The sequence below is a fragment of the Gadus chalcogrammus genome, chromosome 1 (assembly GCF_026213295.1).
Source record: "Gadus chalcogrammus isolate NIFS_2021 chromosome 1, NIFS_Gcha_1.0, whole genome shotgun sequence".
Taxonomy (NCBI): Eukaryota; Metazoa; Chordata; class Actinopteri; order Gadiformes; family Gadidae; genus Gadus; species Gadus chalcogrammus.
The window spans coordinates 4,358,447-4,385,492 of record NC_079412.1 but is presented as its reverse complement, the minus strand read 5'-3'; the positions used below and the strand labels follow the sequence as shown (position 1 = coordinate 4,385,492).

At 43.5% G+C, this 27,046-nt stretch overlaps 2 protein-coding genes across 2 annotated transcripts in view; one reads left to right on the top strand and one right to left on the bottom strand.

Moving 5' to 3' along the window:
• Positions 1-4,957, top strand: part of mfsd4aa (major facilitator superfamily domain containing 4Aa) — a 25,266-nt gene extending 20,309 nt beyond the window's left edge. Inside the window, exons 9-10 of the mRNA XM_056612062.1 lie at positions 1,161-1,281; positions 2,848-4,957. Of these exons, the coding sequence (XP_056468037.1) occupies positions 1,161-1,281; positions 2,848-2,900 (174 nt within the window). The 3' untranslated portion in view covers positions 2,901-4,957. The remainder of the gene's footprint in view (positions 1-1,160; positions 1,282-2,847) is intronic.
• On the bottom strand, positions 2,094-27,046 carry elk4 (ETS transcription factor ELK4). Its single transcript, XM_056612170.1, has 6 exons — positions 26,808-27,046; positions 19,743-19,958; positions 16,549-17,403; positions 14,288-14,503; positions 12,273-12,392; positions 2,094-6,945 (listed from the first exon to the last, which is right to left on the bottom strand). Exons 2-6 carry the CDS (start codon positions 19,947-19,949, stop codon positions 6,847-6,849), a joined length of 1,497 nt encoding a protein of 498 aa, XP_056468145.1. The 5' UTR covers positions 19,950-19,958; positions 26,808-27,046; the 3' UTR covers positions 2,094-6,846.

The following is a 27,046-nucleotide window of genomic DNA, read 5'->3' as shown; positions in this document are numbered from 1 at the left end:
ATTGAGACTTATAAGGAAGGCTGTATATTTTTAGGTTGTACTCGTGCCAGAACTGCATCTGCACCAGTATTCTATGAAATACACATTTATACACTACAGTGTGTACCATTTCCTGGCGTACTACTGGTATGTGTCCCAAAAGAACGCATGTTCTTTTGAATCAATGTCAATGTTAACAGCTGCAGCATAGCCTTGTGAACAAGACAAGATCTCTAGATTGGCATAAGTGTTGTATGCGATATCGATGGTTAATGATTTTCTTGTGCATAGAGTCTGTTAGGGAGTGCAAAAAACGACTGGAGAAAGGCTTGTTCACCTGCAGCTAGACATTACTTAGTCTTTTCCTTGTTCAGAGATGAGCCAATGGGAAATCCAATATTACCATTACACCTTACACCAAGTCCAACTTTAATCACGTTTATGTCAGCAATATATGTCAATAAGAAAACAAGAAAATGGAAAGAAGGATAGTGCCCAACTCTATAACCAGTCTACCTGTAAGTATTTCTGAGTCGGATGCTCTTGCCCTTACACACTCCATAAATAAGCTACAACATCATGTTAAGAGGGTGACCCAATGTTTTATTTTGACTCGATCCGCAGTTGCAAAAAGCGGTAGTAGAATGACCAAAACATGATTGAACATGTCTGCGTCATGACGAGTAACACGTTGCGCGGACTGCACCAGCATAGCCCTCACGGTGATGAGGACTGGATGGAAACCACTGATCAGCCTCCAGGGACAGAAACACAACCCTTTTACAGACATGTAAAAAGAAACAAAAGATTTACTGTATCAGAATGACGGAGAAGGAAGCACATAGTACAGTAGCTCCTCGTGAAGGCGGTTGTGTAAGGCGTTGGGTGTGTAGTGAGTGACTGCACCTCTACCTCATTGATGGTTTTTCATCTAATGCTCACATCCGCAGCAGGAACAGAAACATTTTATCAACTGGGAACAGCAGTTATATATTGTCATGCTAAATTACTTCGTGTCATTCGGTCTGCAGCTAGTTTGCTGCTGGGTTTGCTGGTCAGACTTTGTGGAGTCTGTACTGCATGCTTGAGCGACTGCATACTGAATGTGGATTTATGTGTGTTTGAGGTACCAGTGTGTCCCTGTTACCTTTTGTATGACCCTTTTGTCTGGCACCATGTAGGGGATACAGCATCGGGGCAGCTACGCCTTCCTGCTGTCTAACATCATTGTAGCTATCCTGGCCTTTGGCATTTTTATAGTGCTCCTCTTCTTGCATCATCTACACATCAAATCTCAGAAAGGTACTGTAGTCCCCTGCCCTGTAGATACCGTCTCTGATTATCTAGAAATGTTATTGATTTATTCGAAAAAGCTAAATGTGAGAAATAACAGTAAAAGCATCATCATCATCATCATCGTCATCCGCTTATCCGGGGTCGGGTCGCGGGGGGAGCAGCTCAAGCAGGGGGCCCCAGACTTCCCTTTCCCGGGCCACATTGACCAGCTCTAACGGGGGGAACCCGAGGCGTTCCCAGGCCAGTGTTGAGATATAATCTCTCCACCTAGTCCTGGGTCTTCCCCGAGGTCTCCTCCCCACTCGACGTGCCTGAAACACCTCCCAAGGGAGGCGCCAAGTGGGCATCCTTACCAGATGCCCGAACCACCTCAGCTGACTCCTTTCTAAGTAAAGGAGCAGCGGCTCTAATCCGAGTTCCTCACGGATGGCTGAGCTTCTCACCCTATCCCTAAGGGAGACGCCAGCCACCCTTCTGAGAAAACTCATCTCAGCCGCTTGTACCCGCGATCTCGTCCTTTCGGTCATCACCCATCCCTCATGACCATAGGTGAGGATAGGAACGAAGATCGACCGGTAGATCGAGAGCTTTGCCTTGCGGCTCAGCTCCCTTTTCGTAACAACGGTGCGGTAAAGCAAATGCAATACCGCCCCCGCTGCTCCGATTCTCCGGCCAATCTCACGCTCCATAGTACCCTCACTCGCGAAACAACAGTAATAGCATCAAATATATATATTTTTTATCCATGAGACAATTTGCCTACTTTGGTTTGCCTACTGTTTACATTTACATTTACATTTACATTTACATTAAGGGCATTTAGCAGACGCTTTTATCCAAATCAATTTTACTTACAATAAGTACATTTGTCATAAGAAGTGCATCAAAATAATAAATAAAAATAAATAAATAATAAATCCTTTCTGATTCTGATCAATATGTCGCTGTCGGTACAGAAAGGATAGAACCAAGTGCAAGTACAACCGTCGCTAGGCTAACCAATTCCCCGTGTTACAGCAATGATAGCAGCTACTGCAGTTGCTACACAGTTAAGTACTATAATACAATACAATACTACTGTTTGGAAGGCCTTTAATTATTGATCTATTATTAAAGGAGTAGTATCACTCCTATATTATTTTTCTACTTTTCCCTTTGCTTTAGAATATCATATGACGCAGGTATACATGGTCTACTAAGCTTGAAAAATCAAGTCCAAGCCAGGGGGAGTATTCGCACCACGAAGAACACCCCTCAATTAGTGCGGGAAACAGCTGTTTGCGCTCAAACTTTCTTGTGTAATAGTAGTGTGAAAACAGTTTTGAAGTGTTCGACCAATCACAACAGAAATTGTGATAGGTCGTAATTGGTTTTGCAAAAATGAACAGTGCAATAATAATAAGGGGTATTTCTGACATAACACTTTTTATTCAGTACTAGTTTTCAGGTGTGGAGATGGATACTGGAGAGGCTAAACTTTGTATAGAACCTTCCCTGCACCAATTTTTCCATGAGATGAATGATAGTGTTGTCACTGAGAGTCCTGAAGGTCCACTTGGGTTGTCCTCACAGAACCGTCCAAAGACGTCGCCGCAACAGACATTCAGAGGTCAGGAGGCCCCTGACAGCCAGCACAAGTCCTCAAAAGACAAAACACATGGGTTATTTTTGTTATTTTCCATGTTTCATGCCCATTATTTGTAATAAATGTATCATGCAGCATACAAAATGGTCATCTATGGGGTGAATGTCAAAGAACAACTTTTATCGAATTGTTGCATTATATTCCACTTTGCTGTGACTCAGAAAAGTATCCCTGACAAAAATGACGAGCACTAAATCCATTTTTTATGGTTGATAAGTATTTGTGGACATGACTCAGGAGGAGCTGGGAAGTGACTTTTGTGGTCACATATTAAGGGTGTGATTGTAATTTATTAGCCTGGCACGATTCGGGTTGAGCTCTTAAGAATAACTCCATTGGCCATTCCAAGTGGCCAACGGAGAAATGTACTTTTTACTATCTCTTCATATAACTTTCATTCAGGAGACAAATATCTCCAAAGGGACATTTTCAGATCATTAAGGAGCAGCTAGGCCCTAAGCAGCTTAATCTATGATGTTTACAGGCTGACTGATATTGGGATCAAACAAGGAACCTCTCAGCAGGGAGTCGACACTGAAGCAATCCACTATCCAGCCCTCAACCAGGAAGCTTTCAACAAAAAGGCTATGTATTCACTATTCATTCTACTTTCAAGACTAAAACATGAGGAGATTTGGTTCCTTTTGCAGCTCTTCTAAGACCTCTTGATGTCGACCTGTTGAGAGGTCTATTAACGTTGGATATTGTAGTAATGGGACACAATGGCTGAGAACTTGTGTTTAATCACTCATATAGAGTAGAAATAGCTAAATGCTCCTTTTCACGCACATGTCAATATGGCACGTCAGCTGGTAAACATTTAAAACTTAACAAGAAAGAGAACTGGACAAAAGTAATGAAGTCATTTCTTTTCAACAAATGTAAAACTTTTTTTGTTTTTTACATCGAAAAAGGGAAAGTTCACGGAAATATGAACAGTCAACTATATTATTGAATCAAACATGCACTTTGTACAACAGAACGGGCATTGAAGATAGGTATCATAATCATCTTACGGCTATTTGATCGTTTCTTTTAAATATAATGCAAAAGTACAATATAATCTAACAATTTTATTTAAATAGATAAAATAGGTCAAAGCTTGTTTCCGGCCATACACAACGTGTCAATGTAAATCTATACGGTAACATTTTTATAAAAAGTTGAATTTGAACGTTTATCTTTAGCGTATAAAGTTCTTTGTGCATATTTATAGCCTACATTGGTTTGGATGGTATACTTCTGGCTCCAATGTCAAAATCTACCAACAGCATCGTTTAACCTGAATACATTCTTTAACTTCTAGAAAAAGTGATTCAAATCCAATACTACAGGAATCCCAAAATATCAAGTGTAAACGCTCCGAACGCTGCATTTACAATATGTAGGATAGCAAGCTAACAGCATCGAAACAGTCTAAAGAGAGCCGGAACAAAAGGACTGAGAGAGGTTTGAGTCCTGGCCGCCGGGAGACCTACATCTCCCCTTCAGAAGCCAGTGGCTACTCTCACACCATCAACATGACATTCAGGAAAACACAAGCTGACAACACGGCCGCACATCAGAGAGTTAAGACTGGCAACAGAAACCCTGGCCGAGCCACCACTTCCCTAGCTGGGCTTTACAAAATCAAAACACCAAGACACACACAGTTTTGATTCAAAAAACGTTATTGAGTACATGTGGCACCACACAGATAAATGCAGGAGATAAGGGGGGCAGGGACATGAATCTTCATTATGGAAATATGCTGCCGGCATATTGCTGAACAATTGATCCGTTAAGTGCACAACACATGAGCTGTGTTGTATGAAGGTAATGGCCTATTTCTGCTGGAAAGAACCAAAAAAAGGGACCAGGTCCACTGGTTCTGGTTTGGTCGAAGCAACAACATGTGTGTGCCATATGAACAACCTAATAGACAATAACATACAAATATAGGTTGTCAATAAACTCTTCCATGGCAATTTGATCAGAGGAACTACACTATATGGGGGTTCGGGATGTCGCTTTGGGAGAAAGTCTGTGTTAAGGCACCCGTCTGCATAACAGATGGTAGGCTTAAGGGGGGGACGGGGGGGATTTTATATAATTGGAGGAAGAAAAATGGTTGCTGGTAATCGTTTTCCTGGGCTGGATCAATGGTAAGGGTCACGTATGATCATGTGCAAGCATTGCATGTAAACAACCACTTACATACAGGAACAGACTGACATCGATGGCTCTAAACACGCTACAAACAGGGCCTGGACAGAGACGCTAATAAAGGGACACACATCGGTAATGGCTCAATAATATCCACCGGTATACAAATGGCATGGAGACCATTTCAAAATGGGTCTCCGGAGAGCGGAAACAGTCCTCAGGGCGGGGGTCCGGTGGTTAAAGACCCCCAGGGGAGGGGGGAGAGGTTAAGGCTAGGCAGTCGAGATGCGAGCCCCCCGCCAGGGCTCTCCAGGTTTTTGGTTAAGGTTTAGTAGTAGGGGGTTATGGCTTTCCACGGTCTCTGATGCAATACCTGAGAGCTCAGGAGACACACAGGGCACTCTTCTGTACATAAGGTAGGTAGGGACCATCCATTAAACATCACGTCTACTATCAGGTCAGAAACAGCGAGATTTGATCTTATTCCTGGTGCGTGTAATCGTTAAGTGCTTAAGAAAAGGGCAGCACCACAGATTCTTTGTTGCAAACCAGAGAATATACACTGAAAAAAACATATTTATACACACAGAGAGAGAGAGAGAGAGAGAGAGAGAGAGAGAGAGAGAGAGAGAGAGAGAGAGAGAGAGAGAGAGAGAGAGAGAGAGAGAGAGAGAGAGAGAGAGAGAGAGAGAGAGAGAGAGAGAGAGAGAGAGAGAGAGAAATACACACAAAATAAGGGGGTTAATTCGATTCCTTGCTTAATTGACTTTAAGTGCTACGAATAACGCATCTTCAACTGCTTTTAGTGAACAAGATCAGCTGGATTTGGGCCATGGTCGAATATAAAGCCAGTTTTGACTGCTGTGCTGAAGGCAGCCAACCTTGGCAACGTTTTGACATTTAACTTCAGAGTAAAGACTGTACATAAAACGATACATAGGTACATAGATACAATGTAGGACAATCAAGTTCTGCCCTTTAGCAAGGGCATAGTGGGAAGGTTAAGGTCAGCTGGTAAAACACACATTTTAACCAAAGCACAATTATAACAATTACAAAACAACACAGTTATAAAAATAATATAGGAAGGAGTCTAAAACTCATGACATGAAGTCATGTCACTTCAGTTGTGGATTATGCTGTGAATGGAGTTGATTGTTCGGTGCATTATGAGCATAACTTGCATGTCCCACAAAGAACAATTGGATCCTCTTGCCGTTTGAACTTGGGGATTACACTTGAGAAAGCAGGTTGTTCTCCGCAGACATGCCGTTCAACAGTACACACAAACGCACAAACAACAAGGTGGGGTTCGGGTGTGGACAGCGATGACCGGCTTCCAGTCAAACCGTGATCTTCATCAAAAGCCCAACTCAGTGTCCCAATCACAACTGAACTGACCACTGCAATGGATCACCTTACGTCTTCTTTTGTTGGTGGCGAGCCATGAGAAAGTAATCCGATACTATGACCGGGGAATGATGTTCTTCTGTAAATGCCGTCCTGAGAACCAAGAGGTCCAGTGGTGGTGACGGACGTTGACAGACAGTTCACGTCTCTCCCCCCCACTGAGGTGTGGACTCGGTGTCAGCGACGCCATTAGCTTCATCCCAACTTACAAGCACCAGCGGGGCGTGTTGGAGGAGGAGGAGGAAGAGGTGGCGTCGCATGGCGGTATTTGTGTTCCTGCAGCCCAGCTCGGGTCAGTGTCTCGTGTCGCAGGCCCGAAGCGCGAGGGAATGTCTGGTGTCGTCTCCGGGTGGGCCGCTGAAGGCCCGGTCCTAGATCTTCTGGGGGTCCGGGGAGATGGGGCCCGGCGTGTTGGTCCCGTCCAGACTGTGCACGGGGATCTGGAACTGCGGCGGGAGCACGGACGGGAACTGGGGACACAAGTCATGCAGGGAGGGGGAGGGCAGAGGGTGAGCCAGGGGGAGGATGTGTTGGAAGAACATGAAAGAGATAGCACGCATAGGCCCGGATGCACTCTTATCTTAACTGGCGCGTACGCAAAGGCTCCCGGACACGGATATTTAGACAAGGTACAATATAGTCAAAGCAATTTCTTTCATGGCACGAGTTGCAGTGTCAGAGGTCAACGGACGCTTTGTGTCTAGTTGGGGGATCCAAGCCCAAAGCGACACAAGGTCACAAGGTGTACCATTTCTAGCTTGAAAGGAACTGGACATATCTGTAGTCAATCAATGCTGATCATTCCAATCCCCTCCTATAACTGATACATCCTACAACTAAAAACAGCAGGCCATCCCGCACCTCTCTCCCAAAAGTCCTATAAGGACATGGAACAGCCATGTCAACAAACTTTTCTAAACTGACAACTCCCAGAATATTAAACAAGTATATCGACCTGCTGGCCATACACCTCAAGTCAATTTGTACAATGCTTAAAGAAGGATCAGAAGAAAGACAAAGGCTGAATAAGTAGGGCAGGTTTCCCAGGTATAACTCAGCTCATTGACTTCCTTTGGCTTGGTTGGAACAACCTTAATACAGCAACAACTGCTTGGAAAAAGAGACAAGATGGAGCGCGACCCAAAGAAATGTATAGAGTAAACTAATTCAAATATAAGGTCTGTCTTTAAATTACTTGTTAAATGTTAAAGTGGGCTATTCATAACATAAGTTAAGCCTCAAAACAACCTACACGCTGTCCAAAACCACTACACAAACAGTGGTTATCTGTGTGGAAAAGTGATCAGTGATGGGTAGCAGTGTGTAGTGTGTAGTATAGTAGTGTAGCGTGTAGTGTAGTAGTGTGTAGTATAGTAGTGTAGCGTGTAGTGTGTAGTATAGTAGTGTGTAGTGTAGTAGTGTGTAGTGTAGTAGTGTGTAGTATAGTAGTGTGTAGTGTAGTAGTGTGTAGTGTAGTAGTGTGTAGTAGTGTAGTGTGTAGTGTAGTAGTGTGTAGTAGTGTAGTGTGTAGTAGTGTAGTGTAGTAGTGTGTAGTGTAGTAGTGTGTAGTGTAGTAGTGTGTAGTGTAGTAGTGTAGTAGTGTGTAGTGTAGTAGTGTCTAGTGTAGTAGTGTGGTGTGTAGTGTAGTAGTGTGTAGTGTAGTAGTGTGTAGTGTAGTAGTGTGTAGTGTGTAGTGTAGTAGTGTGGTAGTGTGTAGTGTAGTGTGGTAGTGTAGTGTGTAGCAGTGTGGTAGTGTGTAGTGTGGTAGTGTGTAGTGTAGTAGTGTGGTAGTGGGTAGTGTGTAGTGTGGTAGTGTAGTAGTGTATAGTGTGGTAGTGTGTAGTGTAGTAGTGTGGTAGTGTGGTAGTGTAGTAGTGTAGTAGTGTATAGTGTGGTAGTGTGTAGTGTAGTAGTGTGGTAGTGTGTAGTGTGTAGTAGTGTAGTGGGTAGTGTAGTAGTGTGTAGTAGTGTAGTGTAGTAGTGTGTAGTGTAGTAGTGTGTAGTGTAGTAGTGTGTAGTATAGTAGTGTGTAGTGTAGTAGTGTGTAGTAGTGTAGTGTGTAGTGTAGTAGTGTGTAGTGTAGTAGTGTGTAGTGTAGTAGTGTGTAGTGTAGTAGTGTCTAGTGTAGTGTGTAGTGTAGTAGTGTGTAGTGTAGTAGTGTGTAGTGTTTAGTGTAGTAGTGTGTAGTGTAGTAGTGTAGTAGTGTCTAGTGTAGTAGTGTAGTGTGTAGTGTAGTAGTGTGTAGTGTAGTAGTGTGTAGTGTAGTAGTGTCTAGTGTAGTAGTGTAGTAGTGTGGTAGTGTGTAGTGTAGTGTGTAGTGTGGTAGTGTGTGGTAGTGTGTAGTGTAGTGTAGTAGTGTGGTAGTGTGTAGTGTGGTAGTGTGTAGTGTAGTAGTGTTGTAGTGTGTAGTGTGGTAGTGAGTAGTGTGGTAGTGTGTAGTGTAGTAGTGTGTAGTAGTGTAGTGTGTAGTGTAGTAGTGTGTAGTGGTGTAGTGTAGTAGTGTGTAGTGTAGTAGTGTGTAGTATAGTAGTGTGTAGTGTAGTAGTGTGTAGTGTGTAGTGTAGTAGTGTGTAGTAGTGTAGTGTGTAGTGTAGTAGTGTGTAGTGTAGTAGTGTGTAGTGTGTAGTGTAGCAGTGTGTAGTATAGTAGTGTGTAGTGTAGTAGTGTGTAGTGTAGTAGTGTGTATTGTAGTAGTGTGTAGTGTAGTAGTGTCTAGTGTAGTAGTGTAGTGTGTAGTGTAGTAGTGTGTAGTGTAGTAGTGTGTAGTGTAGTAGTGTAGTAGTGTGTAGTGTAGTAGTGTAGTAGTGTCTAGTGTAGTAGTGTAGTAGTGTGGTAGTGTGGAGTGTAGTGTGGTAGTGTAGTGTGTAGTAGTGTGGTAGTGTGTAGTATGGTAGTGTAGTGTGTAGTGTAGTAGTGTGGTAGTGTGTAGTGTGGTAGTCAGGGTTTCCCCAGGTTTGATCAACCCAAATTTAAGACATTTTTCAGACTTTTTTAAGACCACTTCAATAAAAATTAAGACCTACATCGCACCCATTAAGCAGTCGTAAAACGCGGTCGTGAATATGTTATTCATGTTTTTTTGGAAGATATGAAACACTCATGTCAATACATTAATGAATGTGCCAAAGGATAAGTGTGCACTCACCAATCAAAGAGCCAAACTGAGGGCCTTACTCAAAGCCTAGAGGCCTGATATCTCTTAAGACCATTTACCCAGAAATGATAATAAAAGATTAAAAAAACAATACACAAAGTGATGGTGTGAAAGTGGAGCTGTATTTTTGGTTTAAATATCAAACTTTCAACACACAATATAAAATATAAACAAACAAACTCTTTTCAAATTACTGTAGTTTCTCAGCATTCAAATTTCCTCAACCATTTCAATGAATCCACCACTTGCCTCGTTGACCTCTTTTACTAACTCCTTCGTAATGTATGGAGCCAGCCCGAACCCTAACCCTAACCCTAACCCGTCCACAGACATGGTGACTAATGTATGATAGTAAGCATTATTGGCCCTTAACACTAATATTCGGAAACAACACTGCCTCAAAAGGATATTGGCCTAAGCAACACCAGTAGAGGCTAAACTTTTCCCTGAACTTTTAAACGTTGCAAACATGCAAAAACATAATTATATATTTATGTGTCATTCAGTCCAATGCTTAAAATATATCTGTGGCATTCAGTAGGCCAATGCTGTGGTAAAAAGTGTGTAAAGTATGACCAAGTGTTTCTTTCTGTTCAATAGATAGAACTTTATCAATCCCCTGTAGGAGAAATGTGTTAATGTTTGTCCCTATAAAACAATAATGGCAACAAAAAAAGAAATACAAAACATGACGGTAACTCTAAAGTCAAACCGTCCAATCTGAAGGCTCTACTTAACCACTCCCCCTACTCACTTCCAGCAATGCAAAGCGAACAGAACTGAGGTGGGGAGGGCGTAGCTTAAGTAGTTTGTGAACGACCCAGAGGAACGCAACGCAAATTCAATGTGAACATGTATGAGGCTTTAATAAAATCCCGGACGATTTTGAAATTCCGCCCGGATACATTTATTTTTAAAAGTGTCTCAAAAAGAGGGCATGTCTGGGCAAAAGAGGACATCTGGTCACCCTTCGTAAGGGGAACCCATTTGATTCCTACCTGTTACACTGTTAAATAGTGGCGCAAGTTGGTGGGCGCTATCCTGGTAATTTCTCTGCGTGAGAAATACGAAGTGTGGCGTGTGAGCGTGTGCATGGGTCGAATTGCGTGTGTCTCACGCCGAATGCGTGAGACTTGAGAGCCCTGCTACCCCATGATGTGGCGTCTCCTCTCGACTGATTTTGTTTGTTGAGATTGCCGGCGCGAAAACCCAAAGTATTGTTCGCGCATACTCCAATAAATGAGACTTTCTCTGACGTTACGCAAAACGCCGACACGCAAAACGCCCCCTATTTTCCCCTTGTGTTACAGTCCGGTTGACTACGAAAACATATCATCATAGACTTTTAAGACCCCGCGGCTACCCTGGGTAGTGTAGTAGTGTATAGTGTGGTAGTGTGTAGTGTGTAGTGTAGTAGTGTGGTAGTGTGTAGTGTGGTAGTGTAGTAGTGTATAGTGTGGTAGTGTGTATTTAGTGTGTCTTTTTTTCAAGGCGAGGATAAAAGCATAGAAAGAGGAGAAAACCACTATAAGTCGGGGCATGTGGAGAGTTGTAGTTATGTGCCATCTCTATGTGCCATCTCTGTGCCGAGTTCCAAGTGCGGGTGTGGTGACGTATATCATATGCGTCGAGAGCAGCGAAGAGCTGTAGTTCACAAAGCGGCCTCACGTAAAACCTAAAATTATCAAACTTCTTCACGAAATTTTTAGTTTTCTTTGCATGCAAAATTATCATTTAAATCCACAAACAACATATGTGTAATCCAGGGCATATAAAGACTGGGAGCAGAAAATAATGAATTTCTCTCCATTGACACCCATTCATATTTTTCGATCTCATAGGTCCCATGAGCTCTACCGGAAGGGGCGTGACTTCGCCACTCTATAGTGTGGTAGTGTGTAGTGTGGTAGTGTGGTAGTGTGGTAGTGTGGTAGTGTGGTAGTGTGTAGTGTAGTGTGTAGTGTGTAGTGTGGTAGTATGGTAGTGTGTAGTGTGGTAGTGTGTAGTGTGTAGTGTAGTGTGTAGTGTGGTAGTGTGTAGTGTGGTAGTGTGTAGTGTAGTGTAGTGTGTAGTGTGTAGTGTGGTAGTGTGGTAGTGTGTAGTGTAGTGTGTAGTGTGTAGTGTGGTAGTATGGTAGTGTGTAGTGTGGTAGTGTGTAGTGTGTAGTGTAGTGTGTAGTGTGGTAGTGTGGTAGTGTGTAGTGTAGTGTGGTAGTCTGTAGTGTGTAGTGTGGTAGTGTGTAGTGTGTAGTGTGGTAGTGTGTAGTGTGGAAGTGTGTAGTGTGTAGTAGTGTCTAGTGTAGTAGTGTGTAGTGTGTAGTGTAGTGTGTAGTTTAGTAGTGTAGTAGTGTATAGTGTGGTAGTGTGGTAGTGTAGTAGTGTCTAGTGTCTAGTGTAGTAGTGTGGTAGTGTGTAGTGTGGTAGTGTGTAGTGTAGTAGTGTAGTGTGTGGTGTGTAGTGTAGTGTGTAGTGTAGTGTGTAGTGTGTATTGTGTGGTGTGTAGTGTGTAGTGTGTGGTGTGTAGTGTAGTGTGTAGTGTGTAGTGTAGTGTGTAGTGTAGTGTGTGGTGTGTAGTGTAGTGTGTAGTGTGTAGTGTAGTGTGTAGTGTAGTGTGTAGTGTGTAGTGTGGTAGTGAGGGTCTGACCTGGAACAGGTGGGCCCCCTGGCGCCGCGTGGCCGGGCTGAGGGGGGCGACCGGACTGAGGGTGCTCCAGAAGTGGATGTTGGACAGCAGGGGGCTGGGGGTGAGCAGCAGGGTGGGCGTCTGGGGGAGGGTCACAGTGAGACACTTCATCAACAACACACCTAAACCTAACTCAGTCACACACTACCTTGTCCCGCTTGGTCTTTAACTTGTTTTCTAGAAGAGAAGCTATTATTGACAAATGATTTATTTGAATTCACAACTTGAATATCTCCAATATCACAGAGCCAAGTGTTGATGAAATGATAACAAGATCAGGTGACGGCAGCCTAGAGGTGGGCAGGGGGTGAGGCGTGGGGCAGGCAGAAACGCCAACCCTCGTTATATTAAGTAAAGCGATGAACCAGCAGCCACCTTTTCCCTGCAGTCACGGTTTGTACGACTGAGCTCACCTGCTGTGGGTTCATCTTTAAAAACGCTAAGCAGGCCTGTTTTTGGCAGAAGGCCTGGATGTGAAGCCAGTGGTCTGGTCACAGATCTCATGAACAAATGCAGTGAGCTGGCCCTCCCCTTTGTTAAACACACAAAGAGCGGGGAGAGAACGAGAGCGTACGACAGCGAGGTAATTTAATAAGATGGATGGACAAGGGCACATGCAGTCATTTGGTCTTCGATATGCCACCCAATTGCAAATAGACCTTGTGCAAACAGGATGTTTGTGTTCAGCTGACGGAGCTGGACAGCGATGCCACACAACACCACTGCCCTCTGGAGGTGGAGAGGGAAAACCTGGGGGTGCTGTTTAGTTTGCGCTATGCAGTGGTGTACCGGTCATCAGGCATACCGGGACAAAACCTTGTGGGCCGGTCCCAGCCGACTATGTCCAGGCCTAGATGAGTACAAGGCTGAGTTTTCTTACAGTTCACCCCTAAAACTCCTAACTAAACTCACTGGCTTGATTAGTCCAAAGGCAATATCATAACCATCTTAAATGAATCAACCAGTGCAGAATAGCTGTGATAGATTCCCCCTCTGGGTATTTGACTGTATGTTATTATTTTAGGAATATGGGCTACACACAACAACAGCAGTCTAAACAGCCTTGTAAACATACCTCCATGCATACTGTGGGTCAAATAAGAACATCATTCGGCATAGGGTCAGCAATAAGAAAATAGGGGAATGGCTATTGATGGGGATATTTGAGTGTATGTATTCTTTTAACAGGGTACATACACCAGCTAGGTAGTCAGTTCACCTACATAATATACACTATCCATGATCTGTATTAAGGTTCACAGATCTTAACCCTTCAGAGATTGTGGAACGGAACTGAACAATAATCGACTGTGTGTAAAGCTACGGCCACACCAAATGCGTTAGGCACGTAAGAGGCGTAGAAAATCGGCATTATTGCATATGGAACCATTGGTTTAGGCGCGTAGATGCGCTACATGCGCTAATTAGCGCATTAGGTGCGTTAGCCGCGTTTTTACGCACCTTACGCGCCCAACGCACCTAGGCGCAGAGTTCAAAAAATTTAACTTTTTACGCTCCTATGCGTGGCGCTTAGCCGCGATAGCCAATCAGCATTGAGCTTGACCCGACGTTACTGGAAGGAGGACGCAAAGAGGCAGAAAGAACATGGATGACCAAGTCATCGTTTCAGTGTGTGCTTTGTGTTTCCTACGTTCCTCGGACTCCCACAACAAATACAGCTCAGCGACGGTGGTGACCTCAGCCACGATTTTGGCACCGACAACTTCTGAAAGGTGAGTTTTTGACCAACTCAGCATTTGCTTGATTACATTATTTTCTTTGATTATATTTATGTCAGAATTGTACATATTTGTGTCTTAATCATGACCTCAGAGAGGCATGAACCCTTAACAGCATGAATAAAACAGCTCCCAACACCCATTCCCTTCATATATATATATTTTTAACTTGGAAGAATAACATTTGTCACTATAGTAAAAGGCCCCCGTTGCCTCGGACGTTGCCCCTGGCCCTACCTGCAGCATGGCGGGCGTGAGCGTGGCCGTGGGCAGCGACGGGCTGCAGATGTTCATGGGGGAGAAGTCCGAAGCGGTGACCAGCAGCGTGGGCGCGCTCAGCTCCAGGACCTTCGGCGGTTTGCGCATCTTTCCGGCGGCGGAGGCGGGGCCGCCGCAGATGGACGACATGCTGCTGTCGGCGTCGCCCCCCGACATGGAGCCACCGCTGTCCGCCTGCAGGGGGTGGAGGGAGTCGTGTTAGAAAGGGATGTCATGCTTTTTAGACTTCTCCCTTTACTTTGGACTGTTATATGACGCATGTATACATGTTTAACATCTGCTGAGCTAGGAAAATCGTAGTCCGAGCCAGGGAGAGTATTCGCGCCCCGAGAACGCCCTCGATAGGTATGTGAAACAGCTTGTTTACCCTCAAACTTAATTTACTAACAGTGTGACGTCAGACTGCAGTGGGCGGTGCTGAAGTGCAGAGGTCCCGCCTCCCGGCTACCCGCAATGTGGACAACTTCTCAGGGGTGTGAATTTGCTGACACATGTGCAAAGCGTCGCGCCAATCGCAACCGAGGGAGCGTGCTGACCAATCACAGCAGACTGGGCTACACTGGAGGGGGGCTTTAAAGCGACACAATACAAACCAGAACGTTTTTTTAACAGTGAGAATAATAAGGGCTATTTCTAACACACAGGCATGTAACCCTATTATAGTCGTACCCCTAAATTATTTAATTTAGGGGTACATTTCATTTCTTCTATGTTTCATCATTTAATGAACCATAGAAGCATGAAATGGGACCTTTGATGTGAATAACAGACATCTTGGATTTAGAGGCGTGCAATATGATGATTTTAGATCAGGGCCGATAACATGTCCGCACAATATGCCTTCGAAGAGAGTTTGTTAGTATCGTGCTACAGAGGACGTTCTAGCAGTTAAGGTGAACGGCTCATACATGCTTCCAAAGTTGTTTTCTCTGCCGAATCTTAAATCACCATTACTTCACTAAGGGTTAGTACCTTCAATAAGAGTCAGGCTTCCTGGACACCTATAGTATAACGCAACGCTGTGTGTGTATCTAGAAGCTCTGTCTGAGCAGTGGTTCATTTTTGGTATCCACGTCCGTGTGAGGGTTAAGCTTCTCGGACACCTTTAGTATAACACCATGTTGTGAGGCGAATTTCATTTAAAACACTGAAATTTCAAAGATTAGTGCAAGTAAAGAGTGCAAGTAAAAAATGTTTTTCTCAACACAAAATCCATAAAAAACCCAATTCCTAATGGATAGTAGTAGAGGCCAAGCAATACCTTTGTCATCCAATAAGAGCATCAGTGAAAAGATATCCCACATATAATTCACCCAACTCAATTAGATTAAGTTCGGTGCCATGTTCTCATTTTAATCGTATGTTCCCTTCTCGCCTTTAGGGACAGGCCACTGTTGTCCTACTGTCTTCCTAATCATGAAGTCACTGTGTTGACTGATTGACGACATTCATTGATTTTGGCCCAACATCCAAGAAAGTATTTAGCGAAGGGCCGAATACTCATTTAAATGACATGTGGATGATGCATGTCAGCGTACTACATTTCATTTAGCACAGCAAACAAACACTATAGAAAACCGACGGCCCGAAGATGTGGATCGTGATCCTGCCTGAAGAAACAATCTTGATAGAATATTTTTACCAAGATGTTCATTTAGCATCAGAAAATGATGTTCCACTCAGGCCAGTTTAATGAGTGGCGTATATTTAGCCTTCTGGCTCGATAGCCAGGCGGGGGACCAATTAATGCACACCTTGAACGCTCCTCAAACCTGAACCACAATTTCAAACCAATTCAATGACTGCATCATTATAATGGGTATAACGCAATATGCATTTTAACATATAGCATGTGTTTCAATTGAGAGGTTTATGGTAGCTAGTGTTTTAAATGTAGCTAGTGTGTAACAAGCAGCTAGTGTGTAACAAGCAGCTAGTGTGTAACAAGCAGCTAGTGTGTAACAATCAGCTAGTGTGTAACAAGCAGCTAGTGTGTAACAAGCAGCTAGTGTGTAACAATCAGCTAGTGTGTAACAATCAGCTAGTGTGTAACAAGCAGCTAGTGTGTAACAATCAGCTAGTGTGTAACAAGCAGCTAGTGTGTAACAATCAGCTAGTGTGTAACAAGCAGCTAGTGTGTAACAAACAGCTAGTGTGTAACAGTCAGCTAGTATGTAACAGGAAGCTAGTGTGTGCGTGGTTAGTATTTGTACACTGGCCTTCATCTCCTGAGACTGAGAGGATATGGACTCCAGGTCGCTGTCAATCACCAGCTCCTGGGAGGAGTCAGGCAGCCGATTGGGGGAGGTGCCCCGGGAGGCCAGCTGTGATAGGCCAACATGCTGCTGCTGCGGATGGGTGTGATGGTGGTGGTGGTGATGGTGGTGGTGTTCTGAGGGGCGGAGCTGTTCTAAGTAGAACACAGCCTGAGATGGAAGCGCCGAGGAGTGCGCCAGGATGTCATCCGCCCTTGGGGGAGGGGCTTGGAGGGGATACATGGTGTGATTGGACGAGGCTCCGGGCTCCGCCGTGACCTGCGGAGGGGGCGTGTCCGAGGGCGCGGCCGGCTTGGGCTGGGCGTTTCCAAAGCGTATGACCGTCGGCGACACCGAGGGCTGCTGCTGCTGCTGAGGCGAGGTGGGAGGGGAGGGGGGCCCGGGGCCCGGGGGGGCGGCGTTGGCGTGGGTCGGGGTGGGGGGGCCCCCCGAGCTCCGGTCACCCGTCTTCTCCGCCGGGTCGGCCATCTTGATAGACTTGAAGAGCTGCCGGCCCTTCTGCAGCGAGGTGAGCGTGAAGGAGGTGTAGAGGCCCGAGTGGATGTAGTCGTTGCGGTTGGACTGCTTGGCCGCACCGGAGCTCTGGCCCGCCGCTCTGGCCCTCTGGTCCCGGTCGCACAGCTCACCGTCCAGTGGGGCCCCGTCGAGCCCCCCTTGCTCGGACAGCGGGGTGAGGCCTGCTGAAGCCGCCGCCGCCTCGCCCCCCTCCATCCGCGCTCCAGTGTCCCCCGTCAGCATGTCCGGGTACGACACGAAGCGGTAGACAAACTTCTGGCCATTCACCTTCTTGATAATGTTCTGTGGCCAAGGAGGAGGAGGAGGGACAGACGAAGGGTCAATGAACAAGAAGATGATACCGTGTCTATGGAGCCATAGCATTTTAGCTATAGAAGCAGCTGATTTCAAGTTGATTGTTTGTCAGGATGTATGCCAGACTTTTAACGTGTTGACTCTAACTTTTTATGTGACTAAACTAGGGCCCGACGGATATTGATTATTGAGTGCCGATGCCGATGCCGATGCCGATTATTTTCAGAGAAAAATTACGATTACGATTTAATCGGCCGATTAAAAGAATAAATTAAAAAAAGCATATAAAACGTAGTTTTTGATACCTTAAATATACTTTAAACACTTTGGACGAATATGTGAATTGAATGCAGAACCTTTGATTGTTTTAGAATACCTTTACAGTCAAAAATGAGTGTAATGTAAAATGTAAAATAAATAATTAACTCCCAATGTGCTGCGCTCGTGAGCAGTGACTAACACGTGCGTGCTGAGCAGTATGGTCGCACCGTTAGAGTCTACAGTATAACAAATTAACATGGCCTGGGACCTAAAGAAAAACAGGCACAACATGCTCAAACAACGCGTCTTGTGTACATTGGTGAGGTGAGCGCGCAGCTGCCTGAGCGAGCGTGCTTTCATGTTGTACGGTAAAATTCGATCTCCTCTTTTTTACTCCAGCTAAAGTTGTTAGTTAGCAAGGCGAGTAGGAGCGCAATCTGCAGGATACTAAGCGCAATAACATTAAAAAAAAAAAAAAAAAACATCGGTTGTAATCTGCGTCTTTTTGGCCGATGACGATTATTTTCAAAAAGGCTATAATCGGCCGATTAAATCGGCAGGCCGATAAATCGGTCGGGCCCTAGACTAAACCCTAACTAAATACTTTATTACATTTTTTTACTTTAGCTGTTTTTGCTATTTTCAACAATATAGGGATGGATAGGGAAGAGATCAAAACTATGAAAAACACCTTATAGTAGTGTAGTAGTAGTATGTTTGCTTTGATGACAAATCAGTCAATGACAGAAAGACTGTAGTGTTGTACACAGGTTTGGGCAAGAACAGCTCAATCAATCCAAAATAAACAACATTCCATAGATTGTTGTGGAATTAGTTGAAAAGGCCCGTCAACCTGGAACCTTTCAAGCCTGTTCTCATTCATAAAGGGTAATAACACCAGCCTCTACCAATGGGAGTTCTAGCCTACCGATTTCTCAAACATGCATGAATGGCAGTAAAGAGTTTAATATGAGGCGTCTGAGCAGTTTAATAGGAGGTGTGACGACAGCTACTTGGACTCGTCTTCAGTCAAGGCAATAAATACTAAAATGACACAGGTATGGCTCTTTGAAGTCTATCATTAAGTATAAGCCTAAGGGTTAGGCTATATTGCTATGCTCCACTTGCTGCAATCCTATTGATGGGGGGGGTGTAGCCACAAGGTGACCCGGTAACCCAAAACTGGCTGAAACAATGAATGCATGCAATCGAATGCATTACACCCAACTAGGGCAATTGGAGTGCCTATTCAAATATTATTAAAAAGAAACTCAACTTTGTGCAATGAACTTGCAAATTGGAACACAATCATTCCATAGCAGTAGTACTATGTAACCCATTAAATCATATTTCATCTCAAATTTGTTGTTTTAGGGTTTAACCTTCATTTAAAACTGCATTCAATAACTCTTTTTCCAAAGAACTGCGCGTTGTCCTGCTTGTCAAGGAGTCAACTCCCCACAAACAAAAAGTGTAGGAGAGCTTCAAAAGCAGTGCCTTTTCACTCCTTCCTGCCTGTGCGAAAGTTAAGCAGACAATTATGCTGCTGCCAAACATACCAGGGAGCAGACCCAACCCTGAACGCCCACAGAAGCAGGCTGCATTTAGAGCCAGGACCACAGCCAGAGTGGGAGGCAGACTATGGCACAGCGAGAGAGAGAGAGCGAGACACACAGAGCACCATAAGGACACTCATATGGAAATTAGAATGCTGCTCGTTTGCAAAAAGCCTACAAAGAGCATGCATCTTCTCAAGCAAATGTACACCATTTGCATTTACTCTGTGACATTGGCGTTGGGGAGTTCCATGCCCTCTCTGAGGGTATTATCTACTAATCCTCAGATTGAAGCAGAGCCCGATCTGAAAAGTAACTAACGTCAAACTAGGAGATTGAAAAAAAAAATGGTTACTAAAGGTCAAATTACTTTCTTTTTATACACAAAAACTACAGTAAAGACAGTAACTCTCGTATAGTCTTCCTCCATCCAACCGTGAGAGCGCACAACGCAGAAGAACACATACACACGCACATACACACACACAAGCACACGCGCGCGCGCGGCACCTTGTCGTAGTAGTAGCGGAGGGCGCGGCTGAGCTTGTCATAGTTCATGTTGGGCTTATTCTTGCGGGCGCCCCACAGCCGGGCCACCTCCTCGGCCCGCAGCAGCTTGAACTCCCCCTCCTCGTTGGTCCAGCAGATGAGCTGCTTGTTGCTGGCGTCCTGCAGCAGCTGGAGCAGGAACTGCCACAGGGTGACCGAGCTGTCCATTGGCAGTCACTGGGGAGGACATGTGGAAGAGCATTAAGAGGAACACTTTGACATGTTTCAACCTGGACCCAATTCTTAAATCTGTTCTATTTCAAAAAAATCATCAAAATTGATGGCAAAATAGCAGGGTTGAGTCTGAATATTTGAATATTATTCCTCAATTTTGTATTCGAATGCTTTGCTTATTAATTATTATTATTTTATTTAATTTATTCAAAACTTTGCAAAATGTTTAAACAACCTGATTACTTTGTGATAATTGGTAGTAAGCCTCCTCTTGTATTCTGGAAACCTTGTGTTTAAGGCTGTGTTGAAGCTCTGCCATTACCAAGTTGGAATGATGAGTGGTTTCGAAAGCCACTGACGTGATACTGCTGTTATGCGTTATCAAAATGCTACTCTTACAGGCAGTAAAAGATACACACTAAGAGTCCACGTTGTTTCTTTCTTGTTTTCTCAACCAAATATTTGGTTATTCGTTTGGAAACCTAAAAAAATAAATGCTTGAAATCATGTAGTAAGAACAGCAACAAAAAAAAAGAGGGGTCAAGGATGAAAATCCCAGTTATGGGTGAGCTCTGTTCAGCTGGAAGCCACTGGTTATATTTAGTTCCAGTTCTTCTGACTCAGAATCAGCAGCTCTTCTCTGATTTTGAATTTTCATGTCACCATTATCATCTTATATCTCAGGCAGCAAAATAGGCTAAAATATTTACTGTTGCTTCAAAATAAAAGACAATATATTGTCCTATCTTATATAAGCTAAATATAGAACAGTATGCAATAAGAGGAGAGCAACACAGAAAAGGCACAAGTTTAGAAACTAGGACACTTTGTTGTACCTTTTATGCAATTGTTTTCAGAATGTTACTCAAGAATGCTTTCATATGCATGATAAAAATATACTAATTTCATTGTGTAAGGATGAGAATACCAGGAAGCTTAATGAATAAACATAAACAAGGAGCTACAAGGAGCTACAGGGAGCCCGGAACAGACACACCCATCGTTGTGTGGCTTAGAGACATCCATACAAAAAGGACAGTTTCAGATAGAGCTCAAAGATACAGCAAGCAGAACTGATCCTTCTGGATGCTTTCTTCCCCCTCTCCTTATGGAGGAACATTTGACTATACGTACAATGTAATAGATATACATAAATAGAGGCACTAATGTCAAATAAGCAGCTAAGAAACGTTTGGCAGCTTGGAAGTTGGAACGCAACGCAAGTACACATTTTATAATCGGGATAAACCGATAAATGCAATAGTAACAATTCTAATGGTTTACAGATCACATGTTTGTGATTTTCTACTTGACAAAAGATATGATTATGAATTATCATCAAAATAATTACAGTTGAACTGGGTAATCGATTGAACCTTTCCATCTTTGCATCCTGGACAGAAAATGAGCTCAGATGAACCATTGATTGTCTTTGTGAATGATCTGCATCCCAAGGTATGTGGGAATGGACAGATCAGGTGTTTTAACGCCGACGTTGAGCACCCATCTTCTTGTGTGTGATAAGCCGATCCGATTCCAATCCCAGATTCCCCCACTGTGAAATATGGTTGTTTCTTTTACAAATTACTGTAAACTGGGGAAGCCTGGTAAATAAACCCAGTGCTGCCCCAGATAGCCCCTATAAAACATATCACCTTATTGTGGAGGATAATGAAGATTATTTTATAATATAATATATATATATTTTTTATTATTATTATTATTAGTATTATTATTCACCCTAGGTTTTCAGACCCACTATTCATGCTATTTTCATTGGCTTTCTAGCTACAAAAAAGACATTTGTAGAAAATGAATATATGTATTTGTTTCATTAACAAACTTCTGCCGCCAGCTGGCGGCAGTCCCGGCAGCTCAGCTCCGGGATTACAATCCCTTCCTCCGCCGGAGCTATGCCGCCGAGCTCCCCCCGCCGGAGCAACCCGGCTGCAGCCGAGCTGGCGGCCGAGGGAGAAGTCCAAGTATATGTAGGGTCCGAGAGGGTAAATTGGGGTGCGAACTCAGGCCGGTATATTAGTGTAAACGCGCGGACCATGCCGGGAAAAGGGAGTGCATAAGACAGGCATATTTGGCAGTGTAAAACATGCACAGATTAATATAGCACGGCTTTGGCAGATCTTTGAAATTGGAACGTCTAGGCTTCACAAAAGCCTTGTTTTACATTTGCAGCATTATGCTTCATTCATGCTTTTTAGAGACAGAATTAATTAAGAACTATCCCTTGCTCATCTTCAATTAAAGCAGTGGAGTAGCCATTTAGTCCAACTAAATCAGAAGGAATAAGCAGGGAGAATTATATTTACATTTAGTTGACGCTTTTATTCAAAGCGAAAGTAAAATTGTCAGAAGAAAGAGAAACAATATATATACATTTAATTTAGAGGCGCCTTTCAAGACACCCAAGGTCAAATATATCGCTGTCGGTACAGTAACTTACTTTACCAACAGCAACTTACTGTACCAACAGCGATCTATCAATATATCATCCTTACTGTCTGTAGGGATGTTCATAGAACAAGTGCCAAGCACTTACAATTATTAGGTTAACCTATTGCCTGTGTTTAACAAAGATGATAAAATGCTACAAAATACAATTTGTGTGTGCCATGAAGTACAAACATACAATAAGTGGGTACATTAAGTGCCAGGGCGTACAGACATAATAAGTGCGTAAGTGGGCTGTTTTTACGAGACTAAAGGAGGAGTGGGATAAGGAGGGAGGCTATGCAGAGTCCCGGTGTACTCTCAACAAGTGAGTCTTGAGTCTTTTACAGAGAGCTCGCTCTACCATTGTGGTGCCAAAACAGAGAAGAGTTGTTCGTTTTTTTTGCGATCTTCGCTTACTCTCAGCGATGGAGAGAGAGAGTGCTCAAGCTGGGGAGTGCAGTCTGAATAACGCTTGTGGATAGGCAGAGACAGTTGAGCACCTTGTAGGCTCATATCATTGTTTTGAATCTGATGCGAGCTACTACAGGGAGCCAGTGGAGGTCACGTAAAAGGGGGATTCACATTGGAGAATTTAGGTAGGTTGAACACGAGTCATGCAGTGTTCTGGATACAAAGCAGTCTTGAAGGACCCTGGAATAAGGCCTAAAGTGAGGGAGGGTGGTGAGAGGGACAGGGAGAGTTGATAATGGTGGTGAGGAATGGCATGGTGTCGCTCGAGTCTGCTTGGAGAAGGGAGGAGAGGATCGGATCAAGGGGTCAGGTGTTTGCTTGGTTAGGGTTAGGGTTAAGAAGGTGGAAGGACCTGGTAGTACCGCTTCGGCGAGATGAGGAGTCTAGTCCCCCCTTCTCGCCCCAATGGTCTTGGGGTGTGTAGGAATGAGTTGGGGGGGAGAGGGCAAAAGGAGTGGCAGAGTTCTCTGGAGTGATCCAAGTCTCTGTAAGGGCCAGGAAGTTGAGTCAAGACAAGAGGGAGGCGAGGGATTAGATGGGGTCCGCCTTCTAACCAGCCAATTGGCAGTTCCCCCCCCCCCACCAGTTCAAGGTCAGTGAAGGTAGTGTGTTGGGTAGCGCAGATTGGGTGGGTTGAGCACCAAGAAGGGGATCCTCGTGGGATAGTCTCCGGTTAGACATCCTGACAATGATTAAGGTATGGCACATAGCTACGATGGCTGGGTGAGATGTAGTGTTGGGAATCTCTTGGCACCTCACGATTCGATTCCGATTATGAGGTTGATAAGATTCTAAAACGATTATCGATGCATCTTGATGGAACAAAAAATTGTATGTACATTTCCATGCGTGATTTTCAAAAATACATCTGAGTTTGCTACTCAGAGTTTGCTAATCACTTCCTACTTTTGTGATGATCATTAAAGACATCAACAGATTAATTAACTTATCTAATATTTTAATAGAGAAAAAGCTTTTGTCACAAATATGACTTTCTATAAACAATGAAATAATCAATGCAGCTTGCATTACAACACAATATGGAAGTATGTAAAACATAGGTTTCGGTTTTCTTTTCTATGTCATTAAAGAAAAAGCTGCTCTTAAATTAGAAGGAGTTCTTGTGTCTGGCTGTGAGTTTGCGTGCATGCTATGCGTAGGCTGAATCGCAATCGTGTCAAGACAAATCAGATTGGCCAATACACACTACAATACACACATTCAATCATTTAAAAATTACAAAAATTATCCCTCTCCGGCGAACAGAATTTTGCAGCAGGCGAACAAATAAAAAATAAATATATATAAAAAAATAAATAATAATTCTGATTATTAATTTATCTGCATCGAGACGGAATCTTTCTAGAGAGAATCGCGATGCATCGAAGAATCGATTATTTTTCCCACCCCTAGTGAGATGTAGCCTCTGCGGGAGTCCCCTGAGGAAGACCATAGAGACACCCTATGTCTTCGTTTGACCAGGTCTTTCTTTGTAGGGGCCTTACGCTACAGCTGACGCTAGGAATGACTAGCCCTTAACAAAAATGTGCATGTCCGAATAATGCCTTTGAATAGTAGTGTACGCCTTCTATTTTTTTGCGTGAACTTTAAAAGAAAATACAAAAGCGATTGCTGCCCATTCTTCAGTGAGATGCAGGCAAGTAACTGCATCCTATAAACTAGATCAGCGAAATGGTGGCATAAGTGTAGACCACCTTTATCGAGAGACTGGCATATTTAAATGCAGGAAGAACATTACTTTTCTCAGTGACCTAACATAAAAACATTCAGCCTACTTTTCTATGTGAAAATAATCTTAGAAATAAATGCTGTGCCTTTAGTCATTGAACTTAGAACAATTGCACCTTGGCACACGCAATTGCATGTAATAATTATCCAAACTAACTTTAAAATGCCTGAAAAACAGGGAGCTGACCTTACCAAGAGACAATAAAAACACATTGAGACTGTTGCTGAAATGTTAGTTGTACTTTGTAGTACACTTTCTGGATATAATACTGCAAGTGTAAATAACTTCTTGTTGAAGGTACTCGCCATATCTTGTGTAGCAAATTAACTTGGCACACCAATTGGCCCGATCAAAAAAGGTAGGTTTAACAGGACCGTCTCAGTGGTTTGATTGCTCACTCAAGTCATTACCTACGCCATTCATAGTTCAGTATGACTAGATGCCTTCGTCTTTGACTACATTTAATTTTTTATTTGTTTATCTCACACCCACTATCTTGGCCTGCAGTCCTGAGTAGCATTTTTCTGTTATTTTTTGTTTAACCTCTCCATTTTATGACAAGGACAAAAATGCAGGATAGATATTGCAGTGTACACCTTGTTCTCAATTTGCACAATGGGTCAAACACTTCGATGTCTTGTTCAGATCTACAATGTAAGATATTCTTTGAATGCAACCCCAAAACAATCAGAATGTATAATAATAAAAATAATAATAATTGTGCGTGTGTGCATGTTCTTTTCACACATTGTTATGCCATATTATTTGTTATTAACTGTAAAAGACTCCCATATCTGCCGCTCTCATTTAACCGGTTATAGCATCAATATCATGCTGCCTGTGTTTTAAGTCCACACAACTAAACATTAATTTGTTGGCCTTCCTTTTTTGTTCCAAGGACAAAAAAGGAAAAACATTCATATCAATTAAATAACAGTATTGGTGGAATCCAAATCCTGAATCCAAGCCCTTGCAAGGAGTTAGCAAACAGTTTTGCACGGTTAACTTATTTTTGACACAGCACTGTAAAAGGGGGTCCAACTGTAAATCTTATCAGACAACGATATTATGGGTCGACATTGAACATTGCAATCATCTTCATGTTAGAGATCAGAGTGCTGATTTTTGCTGTGTGTTTAAGCATGGCATGTAATCTTCTTATGAGGAGAGTAAATCTGCCCTGACTCATCCAGACCAGCTGGATTGCAGACACACAGCCCTCCCCACTCACAATCTGTCCCAATAGCACAACGCAAAAACACATGTACAGCGGATTTGTATATGAAGCTCAATAAAACAGAACAAAAAAGATGTATTCAATGCTGCAAGGAAATATAAAACCCAATCCGTGTGACGTCTAATATTTCCACACAGGTACACTACAGTTAAAAAGTTTGGGGTCACTTAGAAATGACCTTATCTTTTAAAGAAAAAGTATTATGATAAAGATAATAATAAATTCATCAGAAAAACTGTCTCGACATTGTTAATGTGGTAAATGACTATGCTAACTGGAAATAGCTGTTTTTTTTAATGGTATATCTACAAGGGGCTTAGTTTGAGGGAAAAGTACAAACACTTAAAAGGACAATTTAACGGATTGCTTGGTTACTTGACCACCACAACCTAGCACTGGTTGTTTGACCACTACAACCCAGCAGTGATTTTGACCGCTACAACATGTGGCTCAGGAGGTAGAGCGGGTAGGCTGGTAACCGGGAGGTTGCTAGTTCGATCCCCGGATCATCCTAGCTGAGCGTCGAGGTGTCCCTGAGCAAGGCATCTCACCCTGATTGCTCCTGACGAGCTAACTGTCGCCTTGCATGTGTGAATGAATGGTTGAATGTCAGGCAATAGTGAAAAGCACTTTGAGTGGCGAGTGCTTATTAAAGTATGTTATACTATAAATGCAGTCTATATAGCACCCAATAGTGGTGGTCGGGTCAATCCGAGGCTCGGTGCAGCACTGTCAGACCACTAGTTGGAGAAACTACTACTACCAGCTCCCAGCGTCAGTTTCAGGCAGGAACAAACACAGAACCCATGACACCGACAACCTAAGCCAGCATTTGAACTACATGCAAACCCTCCACATAGTCCAACACATCCAAAACAATCAGTCTAACGTTAGTTTTCAGCTGTTTTGGTTTAAGTTACGCGTTAGCTTAGCGTGCTAACGTTACCTCGTCGCTGCTCGTCTTCACAGCCGCAGATATGAACGCTTCTTCCCCCGCGGCCGAACTGTCCCAGAAAAACATGGTTAAATCCTTAATGCATGGATCCACAAACGGGCATCTTTCAGACCTCCCTACACCCGGATCGCACGGCCTCTGCCCGTCCTGACGATACGTTGGAACAGGAAATTAAAGCCATGCTGAGATCACTTCCTCATGCGCTGCTGCGGAGCCCATGGCGCGCTGTT

Bases quoted from the DNA above. Each gene is read 5' to 3' on its own strand.
- elk4 (XM_056612170.1), bottom strand. From the start codon at position 19,949: ATGGACAGCTCGGTCACCCTGTGGCAGTTCCTGCTCCAGCTGCTGCAG. The intron at 17,404-19,742 runs GTGCCGCGCGCG...CCTTGGCCACAG, and splicing joins TCCGCTACTACTACGACAAG to AACATTATCAAGAAGGTGAA. The intron at 12,393-14,287 runs GTAGGGCCAGGG...ACCCTCCCCCAG, and splicing joins TCACGCCCGCCATGCTGCAG to ACGCCCACCCTGCTGCTCAC.